The sequence below is a fragment of the Myxocyprinus asiaticus genome, chromosome 3 (assembly GCF_019703515.2).
Source record: "Myxocyprinus asiaticus isolate MX2 ecotype Aquarium Trade chromosome 3, UBuf_Myxa_2, whole genome shotgun sequence".
Classification (NCBI taxonomy): domain Eukaryota; kingdom Metazoa; phylum Chordata; class Actinopteri; order Cypriniformes; family Catostomidae; genus Myxocyprinus; species Myxocyprinus asiaticus.
In genome coordinates, this window is record NC_059346.1 from 23,624,153 (window position 1) to 23,644,515 (window position 20,363).

General features: G+C 39.6%; 1 protein-coding gene across 4 annotated transcripts in view; it reads right to left on the reverse strand.

Moving 5' to 3' along the window:
• Positions 1-675: 675 nt before the first annotated feature.
• Positions 676-20,363, reverse strand: part of LOC127420022 (glutamate receptor ionotropic, NMDA 1-like) — a 37,764-nt gene continuing 18,076 nt past the window's right edge. For 2 of the 4 annotated variants that reach the window (XM_051661938.1, XM_051661947.1), the window contains 5 exons: positions 18,657-18,818; positions 18,402-18,511; positions 18,031-18,176; positions 8,600-8,710; positions 676-3,012 (listed from right to left, as the gene is read on the reverse strand). In XM_051661938.1, the coding sequence (XP_051517898.1) occupies positions 2,947-3,012; positions 8,600-8,710; positions 18,031-18,176; positions 18,402-18,511; positions 18,657-18,818 (595 nt within the window). In that variant the 3' untranslated portion in view covers positions 676-2,946. The remainder of the gene's footprint in view (positions 3,013-8,599; positions 8,711-18,030; positions 18,177-18,401; positions 18,512-18,656; positions 18,819-20,363) is intronic. The other 2 variants (XM_051661965.1, XM_051661957.1) reach the window with 1 other exon arrangement.

Sequence of the window (20,363 nt, forward strand, 5' to 3'; positions counted from 1 at the left end):
ATTTTCATTTGTGGGAAAATTGATGTTTAAACCCCATCCACATATTTTAGAAAGCTTTGAAGGATCAAAATAGATTTAGTCAGCTGTTTTCTGCTTTGATCTGATCCGTTTTGAATCATGACAGTGAAACAAATGGCTATGTGTGCTGTCTCACTTTTCAATATCCCCATGAGAGCAAAGTAGAGTCAAGATACAGATGATAAACAGTATCATGGCATATTTCATATCTTTTTGAATAATGCATGTGGGCATACTGCTATAATGTACTGATTGTTGCGCCTCGTGGTAAACCCATTAAATACTTATGGTATATGTAAGCAGTCACAACTCACAACCAGGCTATATGTAAAAAAAAAAAAAAAAAATCCAGTGTCTGCACTGGAACACCCACACACACATAAATCTACAGTGCATTCAGTGTGAAAGTTCAAGGTGTAAAAGAGCAGCCTTTGTTATAGAAGAGAGCCAGTTGATCTTTGCCCTTAGTCTTGTTGTGAATCCTCATATCTGGTTTTCGAAGTTCCTGAGATTTCTGATAAACTTGCCACCCACTTCTAGTACTCCTTTATTAAATAAAGATGATATTGATTTGCTGATCTTTAAAAAGCAGAAAGGGAGACAGAACGGTGAGCATATAACTAAAAAGTTATCCAATCAAAATCTCTCTCTTTTTTTTTTTTTCATTTGATATATATTTTATTGGCACACTGGAGTACAGCAATTATACATTTTTAAACATATATCTTTGCTTGAATTCAGAATTCATTTTTTTTTTTCACAAACAGTTTTGGAATAATCATCAAAAGCACATTTGGTGATAGAAAATATGGTGGAAGCAGATTAAAATGATCTTACAATATAATATGTTTGTATACAACAGTGAACAGAACAGGTTACATTGCTTTGTTTCCCAAAGATGTGCTCCCTTTTTAGCCAAGACCTGCATTCCATTTCTTTGCTTTTTTCTCAAGCAAAATTAATTCCTGTCGCTATTGTTGGTTCTCCCCACACTTCGTAAAAATGCATCTGTCTTGATATTCCAATTATGTGATTAAATATTAGCATGATGGACACAGGAGTGCAAACGACAGCATCTATTTTGATATAGGTCGTATTCGATATTCAGGAATCTACAGAGAATTTATGTATGTGCTTAATGCATTACGTATTTCACAACAACTCTCACTTTGACACGAAGCAGTTCACAGTAATTTTCACAGTAAAACTGGACTTTTTGTTGAACCCAACCCAACAAATAGAATAATATTGCAAAGACCACCAGACCCTGCAAGATTTAACTACAGTTTTCCATAAAAACAATCCCCATTTTCTTCTAAAACATATATTTTCCTCATGTTAATGTCATCATCTTATAAAATAGCTCCATAATTTACTGTTACAATTACAGTACGCATAGTTCACATTCTAAACTTTTCACAACAGTTAGCAAAGCCCTCAGATTGTTTAAAACAAATGTCCTATACGGTTTCCTAATACATTTTATTGGCCTGTTATTGGTCAGTATACTTTTAAAAGTCCACAGAAAAAGACAACTGACTCATATTATAAATGATCACTTTTGCAAGTAACCACTTAACTAACCCACAGAGCAAAAGCTGATGGGACAACAAACAATGAAAATAGCATCTAGTGTTATTATTACACACATACAAAATAAAATACTGCCCATATATTAGAATGACATGATGAAATAATGCGAAGAAAGGTCCCTTTGTGGTAGCTGAAGGACAAATGCCACCATTTTCACACAATGATACAAAAATTATTACAGGGCATTTCAAGTCAGACATGTCAAACAGAAATAAAGCTCGAAAAATCCTGCAATAATATCTGCTCCATAACATCTACGCCACTCTTAAGTGTAACTGGGTTCCTTTCATTTGTCATAAAAAGTTTTCAAGGTCGGATCTGCTACATTTAGCCCCTGGCTGATTAGACCCCATATTATCTGCTGATATTCAGATAATTCACATCCAGAACAAGAATTCTTTGTTTTAAAAAAGATAAAAACATAAATGAATAAATAGAGAAAAAAAGATTGTGATTCAAAAATCCACAGTATATTTTGTCCAAAGCAACCTGAACTACTCAGATGATTGTGTTTTGAAAATGGCAGTGAAGAGAGAGAATCTGATATTAACAGACGCAGTCTACAACAAAGTGCAACAATGATAAAAAATATGCCACTTTTGTGCCACCAACTTTGAATTCTCCTACAGTATTATGTATGGTACTGCATTTTCTTACATAACCTACTTTTCTATCGTCTAATCTAAATATACAAGTAAGTTAAAGATATGTTCTGTGTTTGCTCTAACAAACCTCTTTTCAGTGGGAAAACATCAAAACACTACCAAAATTCAGTGTTGAGATAAGCTACATATACTGTATCTTAGGTGGAGGTAGACAGACATTTGTATGAAGCATATGTATGAAGCATAATTGTGTCTGTATCATAAAAGTGAAAAACTAATACATTGTTCTATTTCTTCTGATAACACTAAATAGTGACCTAATGTGGGTGGAGAAACAGGACTCTCTGACTATATATTTACATATTTCACAAAACTGTGTTTTGATATGTGCAAAATAATTTTAAAAAGTGAAGCACTTTGTACAGTATGGGTGTTGATTCAGGGTGAGTGTCAACTATGTGGCAGTGTGTGTTTGCTTCATTGTGGTTGATTTTGGCACAGTGTGTCCATAAGAGTTTCAAATCCAGTGTGCATACAGTATGTCCTGGTTGGGTGGGTTTGCGCAAATGATGGTGTTGTTGGCTCAGGTGGGTGAAGCAGCAGCAGCAGCTTTGGAACAGCAGGTCTGTTTCAGAGCCAACCAGCCCCAACCACCTCCTGCTCTTCCAGTCTGCAAAGTCTCTCTCTCTTTCTGCCTGTCAAATTCTCTTTCTCTCTCTTTTGTTCACTTTCACACGACTGTGCTCACAGAGGGGTCTGACAGGTTGAGCTGGCCAGTAATATCCGTGGGATATGGCTATAGATGAGGAAAAAAGGAAATAATATTGTCCATTATTTTTAAAGAGTAAGAACATACACTGCCATTCAAAGGTTTGGGGTCACTTACTCATTCTTTATTATAATTTTTATGGAAAAACAGAAATGGAACTATGGGAATTATGTTATATTTTTAGCATCTTCAAGGTAGCCACCCTTTGTCTAGAATTTGCAGACATGTACTCTTGACATTTTCTCAACCAACTTCATGAGGTATCACCCTGGGATGCTTTTTAAACAGTATTGAAGGAGTTCCCATCTAAATGCTGGGCACTTATTGGCTGATTTTCTTTATTATTCAGTCCAGTTCATCCATTTCAAACTTTTTTGTTTTTAAATAACATTTTATTTTTGTAATTAAATAAATTAATTTGTTGGCACAATTATATTTTTGTCTACAAAACTAATTTCAAACATTTAAGCATATGCCTTCAGATCAAAAGGTTTTTAAGATCATGAGAAACATTTTAGTCAAGTGACCCCAAACTTTTGAATGGCAGTGTATATATTTACACAATCATATATATGTTTGTCCGAGGCTATATTTGACCAGTATTTAGTTTACATTGTTATGACGGAGGTAATTCCTCCACCCACTGCAGGCCGTGTTTACCTGTCATCCAGAATAATTTGGCCGCATTTCAAAAACAGGCAGACACAAAGCTAAGGCCTCCTCGGACTTTGTTGTGAGATAAATTGAGTGAACGAGGTCACATATTCATTACTATACAAATGCTTCACAAGGCTTTATCCTTACAGGATCACTGCTCGCACTTAGAGTCTAAAACTGAATATGCTTCCTTAAATGAGCACCATAAACCTGTAGTGACACAAACAAGAGCGCTCTGTCTCCTGGCCCACGGCCAGGGTTGGGGAATAACGGAATACAAGTAATGGGATTACGTATTTAAAATACAAAATATCAGTAACTGTATTCCACTACAGTTACAACTGAAATAATTGATAATTAGAATACAGTTACATTCAAAAAGTATTTTGATTACTGAAGAGATTACTTTGCATTTTATTGTCATTTGTTTAATTTAATATTTAGTTCTTTCAGATGGAAAACATTTATACATATAAATGATGCGATCCAAAGTGCATTTGAACAGCAGTGAAACACTTTCTTATGATGTGTTACATTCATACGAGCAGACAGAGAAGTAAGTTTGAAGTAAGTTTGCAGCAGAAGAAATAGAAATAAACCTTGTGTAAATTGTCAGCTTTACGCTAAGATAAAATGCTATTTCTAGCCATTTTACATGCACGTTACCAGGCACAATCATATTTCTTTATTAAGAAAATTCACGTTGGATCATAATTTCTTTTTTTCTAGTAAGATCTTTGATATTAGGGCAAAAATTGTATTCTTGATAATAATTTTTGTATTGTTTTCCTGTAAAAATATCTAAAAATCCTTAAAACAAGATCAATTTGATTGTTGTTTTAGAAACAACACTGCATAAGATATTTAGGTTTTTCAGAGAATTAATTTTTAACATATGTATTTTGTCTTACTGTACTGGCTAGTTTTTTTACAAAACAAGTGAAAAAATCTACCAGTGCTAAAGAAGTAATACAAAGTATTTAGAATAAATTACTGACCTTGAGTAATCTAACAGAATACGTTACAAATTAAATTTTACAGCATGTATTCTGTACTCTGTAGTGGAATACATTTAAAAAGTAACCCTCCCAACCCTGCTCACGGCTAATAATTTACCTGACCTAGAAGTATTGTCACCATAGTAACTGTCATGATGAACTGCAAGGGCTGGTGCTGATATGCAGCACAAGGTGCAGTGCATTCTAGTTCAGCACAGGTTTCTGTCTTAATATCTCTTAAAGGGATAGTTCACCCAAAAATGAAAATTCTCTCACCGATTACTCATGCCATTCCAGATTTGTATGACTTTCTTTATTCTGTTGAACACAAACAAAGATTTTTAGAAGAATATCTCAGCTCTGCTGGTCCACAAAATGCAAGTGAATGGTGACCACACCTTTGAAGGCCACATAAAAGTAATCCATAACAGATCAATATTTAAGTCCTTTATTTTTTTTTTCATAAATCTCCACATTGACTTTCACTTTCAAAATGTGAAAGAATGTGAAATTGGAGATTTATAGTAAAAAAGGACTTAAATATATTGATTTATTTTTCACTCACACTTATAATATCACTTCTGAAGATATAAATTTAACCACTGGAGTCTTATTGATTATTTTTATGTGGCCCTCGTATGCTTTTTGATGCGTCACAGGTCTGGTCACCATTCACTTGCATTGTAAGGACCATAAAAGCGATATAGTTGGTTTTGGGTGAGAACAGACCAAAATGTAACTCATTTTTCACTGTACATCTTGACAGCAATCTCCTTGGCGATCATGGTTTCAAGCTTATAGGAAGTGTAATCGAGCTAGAAATCATGATCGCCAAGAAGACTGCTGTCAAGATGTACAGTGAAAAACGAGTTACATTTTGGTCTGTTCTCACCCAAAACCAATGGATCGCTTTTATGCTGACTTTATCTCCTTTTTGGAGCTTTTGGCATTCTGGTCACCATTCACTTGCATTGTATGGACCTACAGAGCTACTGATATACTTTTAAAAATCTTTGTTTGTGTTCTGCAGAAGAAAGAAAGTCATACACATCTGGGATGGCATGAGTAAATGATGAGAGAATTTTCATTTTTGGGTGAACTGTTCCTTTAATATTTCTCAAGGCCATTCAATGATTCTTAATTACATATTCTACAGTACAATTATACTAAAAGACTGATTTATTTTGATTCTCTCTACACAGGGAAATATTATGTGGAAATTGATTAACCCTCCTGCTATGTATGGCAAATTTTTGACCCATTTAAGAGTTTAAAACATAAGTGAAAATCTAACCTTAATCTTGTATTTAATAAAAATGGCTTTAGATTCTCCACAACAAGGAATAAATGAATAAGTAAAAAAAATTATATATATATTACATTTTTATACTTGTTTATATTTATGCAATGTCAGGGTGTTTTGGGTGGTTACTAGGGGGTCGCTAGATAGTTGCATACTGACTCAAGTCAAAAGAGACCATCCCCAAATCTCTATGAAAGGGGAGATTTGTTTTGGGACCTTTCGAATGGAAGTTTGTTTGCTCATTTTTCATCTGTTGACTGGGCATTTATTTTTGGAAATAAAAAGCTTTTAAAATATAACCCATGATTTTGAGTTTGTTTCAAACAGTTGAAATTTATTAATATTTCAAATCACAGCTTTTTTCCACTTAATATGAAGGGTTTACTGTATTATCTACTGTAACATAGTACCCCCATTGATATCTACAGGTATGTGGTGCTCTTTCCAGATGAAATGGTAAGCTTGTGTTCATGGTGAAAAATAAACCTGTCAATCCTCATGTGTATAATCAAAAGTGCTGTATACCTACTGTACTCTACCGCATCTTTTTTGACACAAACAGGATTTTTTTTTTTTCTCCACAAAACAGAAGGGTTAAGTTGCTACAACATTTTCTGGTGGCATCTTCAAAGCTCATATTTAAGGTATATAGTTTAGGAAATATAGCCGAAAATATGCCTTCAGTGGGTGGCCTGATAACCTCAATCATAACAAGGTTGTTTATGGCGTTCCCAGTCAATTCTGAGTCAGAACCACAGCGCCCCCTGACTACAAACAGGTAAACAGCATGACAGAGTTCTATTCTACAACAACCAGAAGGATCATGCTGGTAGAGAAAGAGGGAGGCATGTGGTGTGGACACCGACATTTAAAACACCATTCAAATCCATTTATATATATATATATATATATAAAAATAAAAAATAAAAATAAAACACTGATAGAAAAGAAAAGGATGATTAGGACTGAGATGGGTAAACATCAGTTCAAAGAGACAGTTTTTTTGTTTTTTTTTGTAATCTCCTCCTATTCTACCTTAATCTTTAGAAAACATGTTATAAAATCATAATTGATTTGTTTAAACTGCACATTTTGCCAGCACCCTCACATCTGTAAATGTTGTAAGTCATATTACTGAGAGAAAACCCAACTGACTGCAACTCCCTGCTGAAAAGACCAGCATTGCTGATCACCAGTTTATGTCGTGTTTTGGGTGCTGGTTCCCCAGCAAAGAATGCTGGTGTGCTGGTGTCTCCGCCAGGCTATTTAACTAGCTTACCTGGCTTCTTTAGAAAGATCATGCTGGTCTACATGCTTCACCAGCAAGGTTTAGCTGGTGAAAAGTATGGCTATGCTGGTCCACCAGCTAGACCAGCACCAAACCAGCACTAACCAGCATAACCAGCCTAGACCAGCATGGGAATTGCACGCTAGTTAAGCTGGTCTTTTCAGCAGGGCTGAGTTAGGAAATGATCTCTACATGGATGCAAATGATTTGGGATGTTTCTTAGAAATTCAGACTGTAGATAGATATTAACCTTTGAAAAAAATTAGCTGCCAATCAGCAAAATTGTGTAGGTCAGTGATTAGTTGTTTGGTTGAGGGTATACACAATAAAGTCCCAGGTCGATCTTGCCATACCCAAAAAATCAATCAAGCAATTTAATTAGAATTCCATCTAAAACATTAAAAGTAATGCAATGAAAAATTATTTGTCAAAAATAGATGCTTGCAGGTTTGTTTGTATTGAATTCTCAAAGCCAGTAGCTTTGTAAATTCTTATTAAACCTATAGAACCAAGGACAGACAGTGAGCATTCAATATATAGTAAATGCAGACCCAAAACCCATCTGAGGACCATTTCCTGAAAATGAAAGTGAAAACGTTTTTTAGTTCATACAGTAACACTGCAAAGAAAACACTGGATGGTTAAAAATAAACGTAGGGATCTTAGTTGAGCAAGCCTGCTGGGGTAACAGCCCAGGTTATTTTAGCAGTTGTGTTGGTCGCCTTTGGCTGTTAACGGAGATACCGTGCATTGTTGGAGGCATACAGGGTGACTTTGTGAGACCAACCACATAAAATGGGACAATAAAAAAGGAGGATGAGGTACATGGAAATAATTGGTACAGGACTGAGCAGTGAGAGAGACACAAACACACATAAAGAAAGGAGAAAATAAAAGGTGTAAATAGCAGAAAGGCAAAGTCACATCCAGGTTAGGCACGGGAGAAAGGCCAGCACAGGCACTTGAAAGGAGAAGCTATCTTGCCCCCTCCTGCATGGTCAAACCCACAACCCCAAAATAAGGCCCCTGACCCCCAACCTTTCCTCTGTTCCCTCTCCACACTTTCGCTGTTCCTAGCAGCTACATCCCTGATTGGGCTTTCCCAAAAGATGTCTGGATGGAGTATAGATGGCTGACTGACAGACATGTGGCCATGACTGTAACTCCATGTGTAAGGGTGGAGATAGTTTGAGATGAGACGTTGTTTTGAGAAGAAAGATGAGGTGACAGGAGAAAAGGAGAGAGTGAAAGAAACAGGGCAGGCCAAGGAGAAAGAAAAGGAGGAAGAACAAATAGAGATAGAGAGAGGGATAGAGAAAAGTGAGAAGATAGAAGTACAGGTAGGGCGTCATTTCTTAATCTCCTTACCGTGTCTTTGGACGACCTACGTCTCTTGATGTTGGAGGCCAGGTTGGTACTGATGGACCTAAAAGAGGCATTCTTTTTGGGGTCGGGCTCTGCTCTACCACTTTTCCTATCCTAAAATAAATATACAGTATATGTAGAACAATTATTTGTATTCTCTGGAGGAGTGTGTATGGTTTAAGTCTCCAACCATCACCACCCACCACTATTACTAAAACTAATACTTAATTTCTACATCCAATTTAGTCAAGCTTATTTCTTTTTTTCTTTTTCTTAATTAGCATGGCGTCTCCTGTCCACTCTCCATCTCCATCCTGGTTTTGAGTCAGAATGGTTCTTTTGTGCACCCACAGCGCTCTATAAGGAAAGAGGAGACTGGCATAGACTGGGTGAGAATGTGTACAGAAAGTCTTACTCTTTTACAGTCCTGACACTCTATAGAGGGGAGGAGGACTGATGTGGATAGTGTGATCGTACACCACTCATCCACAGTTCTACGGCTCCATAATGGAAAGCAAAAGCATTAGCAAAGGAAAAAAAGCTAAATGAAAGTAATCGGATGGGGAAACGAGGCTTCATTTTTTAATGGGATAAGATGTTCTAGTGTTTTAGGGGAAATGAGCAACTCATCAATAAGCAGTTGAAACTTAACACAGTCCCTTGGCATTATACCCCAGTGAGAGTATAATGGGATTAGGAAGGAGGGGTATGCAGGCTCATAAGAGGCAACGAGAGCATTGGGAAGGGGTAGTGAATCCAACCAGAAGACATGCAATACATGGAACCAAAAAAGGGAATGCAAAATGAATGACATGACAGTGGACCTTGGCTGGCACCGTCACTCCCTCATTGACTAGCAGAATTGGACCTTGATTCTGGTCCCTGTTTGGCTGCTTTGTCAACGAATTTTTTTGATCCCCTACAGTGAGCTTATTCAGAACTCATTCTGATATACAGTTAACCAAAATGTGACCATCTGCACGGCACTACACAACAATACAATGTACCAAAAAGAGGTTAGTGAACCATGACAGTTAAAGGGATAGTTCATCCAAAAATGATAAATCTGTCATCATTTACTCACCCTCATACTGTTCCAAACCCATATGATTTTCTCTCTTCCATGGAACACACAAGGAGATGTATGGCAGTATTAGGGATGGGAATCGTAAGGAATTTATTGATTCCAGTTCCGATTCCTCTTAGCGATACGGGTTCCTTTACGGTTCCATTAAGGATACTTTTAGTACTTTTGTGGAATAATTATTTGGAAATAAGAAATGCAATTTTTATTGAGTTTATTTCTCTCAGCATCCTGTTACCAAATTATGAGATCAATATTTAAACAGATTTATTGAAATGTTTTTTTTTTTTGTTTTGTTTTTTTTTGTAACAAAACTCATAGTGTATTTTTAACTACCCATTGTCATATAACAAACATCCAGTAATTACTCTGATTTGAGTCTCACAAGCCTTAAGTACACATAACACATTAACAATTCTTGGTTCATTTCGAGTCAGACATGACAAAATGACTTGCGGTTCGGTATGTTTTTCATTCACTAAAAAACAACTAGCTGATAAGAGTCATTAATTCGGCAGGAAGCGCTGTCTGTTTTGCAGTGTACAATCAAAAGAACCGACTCATACAAGTCATTTGTTTAAGAATCGGGCTACACTGTTCGCAATGTACATTGTCTAAAATATTTTTGACATTTAGAGTTATCAAAGTGCTTTTTTGAGTTGACAGCTAAATTATCCTGACAGCTTAACATATTAAGTTGTGATTCTATCAACTTGTACTTAAGTTGAATTAACAAGTGTATTTGCTCAACTTGTTTAACAAAGTTGTCTGAAAAAACAAAGATTTGCTAGCTCCCAGCATGCATTGCAGCATAAACAAATAATGAGGTTAGTGTTATAGGCTTATTTTTCTGCTATTTGTAGGCTTTATTTGTGCTGCTGTTTTTGTCATCACTGTTGATTAATAGTTGTGTGGTGATGTTAAGAGCTCATTTTTTACTGAATGATGTTTGTTGAATATCACCATTACTGAGGTTTGTGTGTCAAGTGTTGACATCTATGTGCCTCCTTTTTAACTATTATACATGCCGTTTGTGCCTCTGAAGAAGGCATCACCCTGCAGTGCAAAACAAAATGTTCAGCTAACTAAACTGAAATTCCCTTTTGATTCAGTTCACTTGACATTGCTGTAAGCATTATGCGGAGACCTTCGTAGATAACCCATATACAATATATATGTATATTGCATATACAATATACAATCACACCAATCCTTTGATTGGCAATGGTGTTGGAGCCCCGCCCCTATAAGCGCACAGTTAGCCTATAAAAGCGGCCGCTCAGTCACTATTTCTTAAGAATTTTCTTCCTTCAAGACTGTAAACTTCGTCTTCATCTTGGAACCCTCGCTGCTTCGCTGTCGAGATACACTTACAGTGGACAGAACTTCTCGGCAAGATGCGAACAGGACAACTCGTCACCTGTACTCAGCACCTGCAGCGACTCACCACTCCCCTCTGTGTTCCGGTGAAGAGTTCTCCACATCGCCGTGAATGGGTTCTTTGCTTCAGACGCTCGTCTTTGATCAACGTGGCGCTTCAGCGAAACTCCTACATGCTTCCCACAGCGCTCCGGCTGGAGTTACTGTATCCTTTATATATACAATAATACTAAAAAGCCGCTTGTGTGATACGCAAATTTTTAAAGATGTCGTTCTGCAAGTGTTTCCTATTCGAACGGCACATCCCGCTGCCTGATGAGCGTGACAGCTGTGTTCGCTGCCTGGGCCACGCCCACGCAGAAGCAGCTTTCATGGAGACAAACTGCCCTTACTGCGAGGGCCTGAATCTCCGTTGCACTCTAGGATTGACCTCGTTCTGAAGGAATATCCAGCCTCTCGTGACCTCCCACCCGCCTCTTCTGTGTTAAGTCCCGAGGGACCACATGAGGAGGCACGGCGGGGCAGTGAGTTTGAGCTGGAAGAATTAGAGGAAGATCTCATGCTGGCACAAGCCCTACGAGCCCCCCGAACTTCCGATCTAATGTCCTCGCCTTTAAAATATGCGCATGTTGAGTTCCGGACCTCTATTGGTGTGCATAGCCTCATTACGTTTGGCGGCTCTTTGGTGTCACTCGCAGCTTCAGGCGAGTGGTCCATGGAGGATGTTGCCACCCCTTCCCCCAGCGAGGGTGAAGAGCGTGCACACGCCACGGACAAGGAGCTTCTTTGCGTCCTCGCAAGGGAGGTTGAGGAGCTCGGTCTTGAGTGGTCCCCTCGAGAAGAACTAGAAAAATCATGTCTGGATGAATGGTTTTTGCAAACCGGCCCCTGTAAACAGACCTGAGGTCCACACGGAGGTCACAAAGACCTGCTGTGAGCCCTACTCTTCGGGCACTCAGTTTGGAGGAGCTGCCGTCCTCACTAAAGTGGACCGCGCCGAGGAAAAAGGCTACTCAAATCTTCCCCCGCTGGAACAGGTGGTCACAGCCCACCTCTGCCCTAATACTGCCATGAGACGTAAATTCTGCCCCGCCCACCCCTCCAAGCCATGTCAACCGATGTCCACACTGGCTGGAAGAGCTTATAAAGCAGTGGGCCAAGCTAGTTCAGCACTCCACAGCATGTCGGTGCTCCAAGTTTTTCAAGCCAAGCTGCTCAAACAAATGGATGAGCAAGGCCCCAATCCAGAGCTATTCAAAGAGCTCCGCACCGCTACAGATTTTGTGCTGCAAAAACGAAAGCTACCATTCAGGCCATCGGCAAAGTGATGAGCAACCTGGTGGTTCTGGACCGGCATATTTGGCTGACTCTCACAGAGATGCGTGATGCAGAGAAAGCCACCCTCCTCGACACCCCGGTGCCGCCCGACAATCTCTTTGGCAACGCCATGGAAGGCTTTTCAGAGTGCTTCATTGCAGCTTCATTGCGTGACTTTTGCCATCTGTGGTCCAACCACAGGATGAGCTGGTGTTGCGTGCAGAGATTCACAGTCTCCTTGTAAAAAACATGATAGAGACTGTCCCAGACTGTGGCACACACAGGGTCAGGTTCTTGGGGTGAGAAAGGAGGAATTGGGAATGTGAACTTCAACTCAATAAGGTATTTATTTTCTACTCAAACAAAAAATACTCTCTTCACAACACTCTCATGCCACACAGGCTCAGCGGGTGTGTGTGCGGGCCTCTCTCCCCTCCACTGGCATCTGGCTCGTTCTTAACTCTGTCTTCACTCTCACTGCAATGACAATCAGCTGTTAGAGACAATCATTGACAGGTGATGATCCTTACTATTCTCATCTTCCGATCTCACTCTTCATTCACAAGCCAGCACTTGACTATGCCCCCACTTCCACAGGGGTTTACAGCCGTTATTTTCTTGTTCCAACACTTGAATTGCGCACTCGCGAAGCACCCATTTAAAATGTTGACTCAGAAACAGATATTATCGCACATCTGTCCTCAGGACTGGTTTGCTTCAATAGATCTGAAGGGCGCGAACTTTGATGTACCAATTGCGCCACTTCACAGGCATTTTTTTTTAGATTCGCATTCGAAGGAACTGTGCAACAATTCAAAGTTCTTCCTTTCGGTCTGTCTCTGGCTCCCCGCACATTCACGAAATGTATCGATAAGGCGCTCGCCCCATTGAAAATGAATGGTGTGCGTGTCTTGAATTACCTCGACAATTGGCTATTACAAGCCCAATCAGAGGCACTACTGAGCGAACACAGAGACTTGCTGCTTTGCCATCTGAAAAACCTGGGACTGAATGTAAACTGGGCGAAAAGCACACTTTCCCCAGCCAGATATTCTCCTTTTTAAGGGTTCGTCTTGACTCCGTGAGCATACGAGCGCATCTCAGGAATGAGCGCGTACAGACCATTCTTTGGTGTCTGTCTCATTTCAAACTGGGGAAAACATTGCCACTGTAGTCATTTCAGAGAATACTGGGTTTTATGGTGGCAGCTTCCACCGTCATACCGTTAGGTCTGTTACACATGAGACCTCTAGTACTGGCTCAAGCGACATGTACCATAGTGCGCCTGGAGCCACGGGCGCATGCGCATTGCGGTAACTCGCCGCTGCCTGGCTGCTCTAACACCATGGACAGCATCGGCCTTCTACCAGCAGGGCATTATGCTGGGTCAAATTTTCAGAAGGAAAGTGGTCACCACAATTGCATCCAACACAGGTTGGGAAGCAGTGTGCGATGGATGCCCAACTTTTGGCACCTGGACAGATGCAAAACGGGTGTGGCACATCAACCGCCTAGAACTACTGGCTGTCTTTCTAGCTTTGAGGGCTTTTCATTCCGACATTGTGAATCACCACGTTCTGATTCCTTCAGACAACACAACAGTAGTGGTGTACATAAATCGCCAGGGCGGACTCTGATCCCCTCCTCTGTCGCCCTGCTATGGTGCTGACTTGGGACTTAAATCTGGTGCTGAAGGCACTCACAAATGTTCGAGCCATTGGAATCTGTTGAGCTGCGGGTGCTTTCCTTAAAGACCGCACTGCTATTGGCTTTGGCCTCATTTAAACAGGTGGGTGACATGCAGGTGCTGTGGACTGACAGCTCATGCCTGGAGTTTGGTCCAGATCTGTCAAAAGCCACCATTAAACCTAGAAAAGGCTACGTGTCTAAGGATTTATCAATGCCCTTCAGGGCTGAGGTGGTTCGTTTGCAAGCCTTCTTTCCCCCACCATTTAATTCAGATGAAGAGCTATCTATTCATATGTTCAGCGGGTGAGCTTAAACCCTTATTACAGGTGGGCTATCGACTATAATCAACACAGCCACCTATTTATATGCTGAAAATCTGCCCCTTTTAAAAGTCATAAGCACTCCCATAAAAAAATAAAACCTATTTTTCAACCATGTTGTGAAAGGGTTAATAAACCATACTGTGTATATCTATATGGTTCATATAGATTCCCAGACTACATTCATTTCCATCTAGCGTTTGCCACGTGGAACTATTCATATACACTTAGATATGTCTTATAAGTCATCGACCTGTGGCCTGTGACTCCGTATGAATATCTCTATTTAGTGTTATAACTCTGGGAATGTGATGTCACATAGTGTGCCATGATGGGATATTGTTCCCCATAGTGCTTACAGCAATTTTGAGTGAACTGAATCGAAAGGGAGCGTCTCCGGTTACACATGTAACCTCGGTTCCCTGAGATGAAGGGAACGAGACATTGCGAAAGCTTTCCACACTACTTCAGAGTTTCATAATACGAGTGACTCACTCTTGTACCTCAATCAGAAAATTCTGAAGAAATGGTGACTGAGCGCCCGCTTATATAGGCCAACTGTGCACCTAAAGGGGCGGGGCTCAAACACATAATTACTAATCAGAGGATAGGCGTGATTGTATAAGGGTTTCAACGAGGTTGTCTAAGAAGGACTCCCTATAGTGCTTACAGCAATGTCTCATTCCCTTCATCTCAGGGAACCGAGGTTACATGTGTAACCGGAGACATTTTCACAACTACATTCAATCAGTTCAGATTACTTTTTAATCTGTGAGAAAAACTTATCCAATTAAGTAAGTTAAACTTCAAAAAAGGCACTCAATTTTGTTGAGTTGAATCAACAAAAAAATGTTTACAGTGTAGATTTAAAAGAACCAGCACATAAGAATTCAGAATTTGACTACACTGGTCGCACTGTATGTTTCGCACTGCTGATTTAGTAGCGGTGTTTGAGTGCCACTGAATAGTAGTGCAGGAAACACTGTACTGAATATTTTAGCACTGTGTTGGATCTACTGTAAACGGAACAGAAAATCATGAAAAATCTTTCAGTTCTGGTATTTTTGAACTCGGTTCCCAATGCAAGGCAGTATGTTAATCTCAGTCACCATTCGCTTTTATTGCATCATCTTTCCATACAATGAAATTTAATGGTGACTGAGGCTGTAATTCTGCCTAAAATCTTATTTTCTGTTCTACGTCAGAGAGAAATTTGGGTTTGGAACCACATAAAGATGAGTAAATGATGCCACAATTTTCATTTTTAGGTGAATTATCTCTTTAAAATTTCTCTCTTAAATACCTACATAGCCAACCTTAATGCTTCTGTAAAGTACAATTTTCTGTTTTTAATTATTTCAGCATTTGTAAATTATCAGTCACCGGTTGGCTCTACCAAACAACATTGCAAAATAAACAAGACACAATAAAAGCCCATAATAAGGTTTTCATATATTATGTTTGCACATAATGCATTGTTTTCTCTTTAGGTCATCAGAACATCTGGGTGGCATAGACAGGGTGACCGTACAAGCTTCTTTAACCATGAATGCTTTCATCCATTGCATTTCAAAGCCCTGTGATGAGGTCCTCTGAAATGGGCATCTAGCTCACATCACATGGGCTCCTGATCTGCTCCTGGCTTACTCTGTTTGAAATGCAAATGCATCCAGGGCAGATCTGACTGTTCATGCATTCAGGAAGCAGTTGTGTCTACGGCGTGAGATTGTTAGGCTTTTGCATACATTGCATGTGCACCTGGAACGAGCTTGTCAGTTTTTATGTAACATAATTGATTTGAGTTTTTGGGAAATAATTATTCATTGTGGACTTGGTTGCCATTATCGCTGGTTAAACGTCCATAATTTCCACATTCTTGGAATCTGGAATCTGATGTGGCTTATGTGGACAATGGGCTCACTTGCAATTAAATTATATAAACTTTATTTTTCTTTTCTCTGTTAAACAGTGGAAGGACAATTTAAAAAAAACCTTGTCCAGGATCAAATATAGTTTTTTCGTTCATTTCAAATTATAAGCCATCAAAAATGCTGGACCTTTGACTCAATGTGGGCAGCATGTGTGGGCGTATTAACCATGCAACATTGTCTTTTGACTCAAGTAGGCGGTAAAGCTTTAAGGTTAAAACACTTAGCTCTTTATCACACAACTCTGTGATGTGTGGAAGTCAATCAGATATCTGTCACCTTTGATAATGCACAGACACTTGATCCATTAGGCAGTCAATCTATTTTGCTTGTGGTGAAATATGTGCCTGCTCAGTAATGAGTCAAAGTAACAAGGCCATGCTTCATGACTTGCATCCCATTAGGAAAAAAAAAAAATCTCACTTTTAATTTCAATACATTAGGCTGCTTCTATAACACACTAACTTTCACAGCAGTTCAGAAGAAAGGAGCTGTTATGCGCAGACCCAATCGGAAAGATTTTTTCAGATTTTCTGCGCTGATTTTGTGGAGAAAACTGAGCTGAGAATAGTAGACTTTTATTAAAAGCTGCAAGCATTAATTAAATTAGCCAAAATATTTAATGAACACACATTTAAGGGGCGATGCATGTGTAAAACTTTGTAAGAGATGGGCATTCTGCAAAGTTCTTGGAACAGATTCCGAGTGGGCCCGCTCATATGTCATTTGCAAGCCAGCCTGGTCATTCTCAAGAGGGCTGCCCTTGTTACTTTTAACCAACATACTGGCATTGTGTTGGCCTGTGACCGAGCGTGTATGGGTACAGTTGGAGGTAAGCGGTGGACAGACACTGATCTGTACAGAGCATAAGGACACTCTGATCCCTGCTGGGGCCCAGTAGAGACATACAGCCAGCCTGCTCAGCATGCATATTCCTGACTCCACAGCAGCATCACAGGCTTCTTTAGTATGTGTGTGTGTGTGAAGTTTCTCAATAAAAGCAATGCCACGGGCAGTAATGAGGCTGCAGGAGCTTCTTTATCATGTTGTGCATTTTGATTGAATGGTTAGAGATCCGCCTTTGGATGGAGAATCACTGTTGTTGTTACTGTATAATGGAATTATTTTGGACACGTGTATGTTATTACATGGCCCAATGTCCAAATTTATGCATAGGCCTTATATCCTTTTTACCTCTAGGGATTATCATACTACTGTGGGGTTATATTTATTCTGCGGATATTAATATCACAGTTACACTGTATTATAGCCAGAACTTAACTGTGGATCATACTTGGTAGAGTATATTTGCTTTTTTAGTATGTGCTACCACATGATCTAATGTAAAGCTCATTGTGATCTTTCAACCCCTTATAACCAATATTTATCAGAAATTCATCAGAAAGGTTTAGCATGCATTAATGTATTGACAAATGCTTTATTTATTTTCATAATTTACTGTTCTGCTCAGGGTTACCCCACCTTTCGCAAATTAATTTGCCTTACTGAGCTGAGTGCACTGTTGGTGTGCTCTGTTTGGTGTATATGTGCCTCATCATGACCTTTAAGGCGCACCATTGACAGATGACAGACATGGGACTAGAAGAAATCTATGAGACATCTTCATTCTGTGGCAGAAACCAGTGGGTAGCAGCAGAGACTGGCCTTTTATTGGCTCAATAGATTCCTGCAAGAGTTGGGGGGAGGCGGCTGTACCTGTAGGTTCTTCCTCCAAACGTTAACTGCGGCAAAGGCCAGCTGCATCTGCTTCCTACGAGCATCCTTGTGTCTCTTGTATGCAATTTCAATAAAGATGAGGAAGATCCCGGCAACGATGCCACCAGCCACCAACATAAACACTCCTGTGTAATGAAAAATACACTTGGTAATCTCCAGAAAGCCTTCAACAGGACAAAAAGGGCAACCGATATAGAATGCAATTTGCAACAAAAAACAAAAGCATTGTAATTCACTTGAATTCGTTTTAATTTAAGGCATAGTTCACCCAAAAATTAAAATTCTGATGATCATTCACTCACCCTACAACTATAAATTTGGATTTTCTCCCTGTGAGAGGTTGACCATACCTGCCATATTCTCAAAAGTGAGTGTGGCTGGTGCATTGCTTCTGGAGTCACACTCCTGATATCGCACCCAGGTTTTATCCAAGTCCTCCATGAAGCCATTCTCATGGGAACTATTTATTCAGAGACCAGAGCCATCAGTCAAACAATCCGTTATTCCATAAATAGAACAGTTGACAGATTGCACTAAGCCTAGGGATTGGCTCAAAGGAACAGAAAAAAAGATACAAACAAATGCAAGTATAGTGATGTAGTTACCTGAGAATGGCCAGTGAGACGTTTTGCTTCCATGGGCTGTCTTTTCGCATGCCGATACCGAATCCAGAGCGGAAGAACAGCTCGCCCGTGGTGACCAGGTCACATTTTTGCGAGGCCTCAAACTCCAACACTGCTGAATCCCATATAAAAGCATGGAGTTTGCTATAGGAAGAGAAAAATTATATGGAACACACAGTGAGTGCTGATAAGTCAAACTACAGGCTAAAAGATTTTGAATTTAGTACTCCACAGCAGGATAAGTACATATACAGGTGCATCTCAATAAATTAGAATGTCATGGAAAAGTTCATTTATTTCAGTAATTCAACTCAAATTGTGAAACTCGTGTATTAAATAAATTCAATGCACACAGACTGAAGTAGTTTAAGTCTTTGGTTCTTTTAATTGTGATGATTTTGGCTCACATTTAACAAAAACCCACCAATTCACTATCTCAAAAATTAGAATACATCATAAGACCAATAAAAAAAACATTTTTAGTGAATTGTTGGCCTTCTGGAAAGTATGTTCATTCACTGTATATGTACTCAATACTTGGTAGGGGCTCCTTTTGCTATAATTACTGCCTCAATTCGGCGTGGCATTGAGGTGATCAGTTTGTGGCACTGCTGAGGTGGTATGGAAGCCCAGGTTTCTTTGACAGTGGCCTTCAGCTCATCTGCATTTTTTGGTCTCTTGTTTCTCATTTTCCTCTTGACAATACCCCATAGATTCTCTATGGGGTTCAGGTCTGGTGAGTTTGCTGGCCAGTCAAGCACACCAACACCATGGTCATTTAACCAACTTTTGGTGCTTTTGGCAGTGTGGGCAGGTGCCAAATCCTGCTGGAAAATGAAATCAGCATCTTTAAAAAGCTGGTCAGCAGAAGGAAGCATGAAGTGTTCCAAAATTTCTTGGTAAACGGGTGCAGTGACTTGTGTTTTTTGAAAACCAAATGGACCAACACCAGCAGATGACATCGCACCCCAAATCATCACAGACTGTGGAAACTTAACACTGGACTTCAAGCAACTTGGGCTATGAGCTTCTCCACCCTTCCTCCAGACTCTAGGACCTTGATTTCCAAATTAAATACAAAACTTGCTCTCATCTGAAAAGAGGACTTTGGAACACTGGGCAACAGTCCAGTTCTTCTTCTCCTTAGCCCAGGTAAGACACCTCTGACGTTGTCTGTGGTTCAGGAGTGGCTTAACAAGAGGAATACGACAACTGTAGCCAAATTCCTTGACATGTCTGTGTGTCGTGGCTCTTGATGCCTTGACCCCAGCCTCAGTCCATTCCTTGTAAAGTTCACCCAAATTCTTGAATCGATTTTGCTGGACAATCATAAGGCTGCGGTTCTCTCGGTTGGTTGTGCATCTTTTTCTTCAACACTTTTTCCTTCCACTCAACTTTCTGTTAACATGCTTGGATACAGCACTCTGTGAACAGCCAGCTTCTTTGGCAATGAATGTTTGTGGCTTACCCTCCTTGTGAAGGGTGTCAATGATTGTCTTCTGGACAACTGTCAGATCAGCAGTCTTCCCCATGATTGTGTAGCCTAGTGAACCAAACTGAGAGACCATTTTGAAGGCTCAGGAAACCTTTGCAGGTGTTTTGAGTTGATTAGCTGATTGGCATGTCAAAATATTCTAATTTTTTGAGATAGTGAATTGGTGGGTTTTTGTTAAATGTGAGCCAAAATCA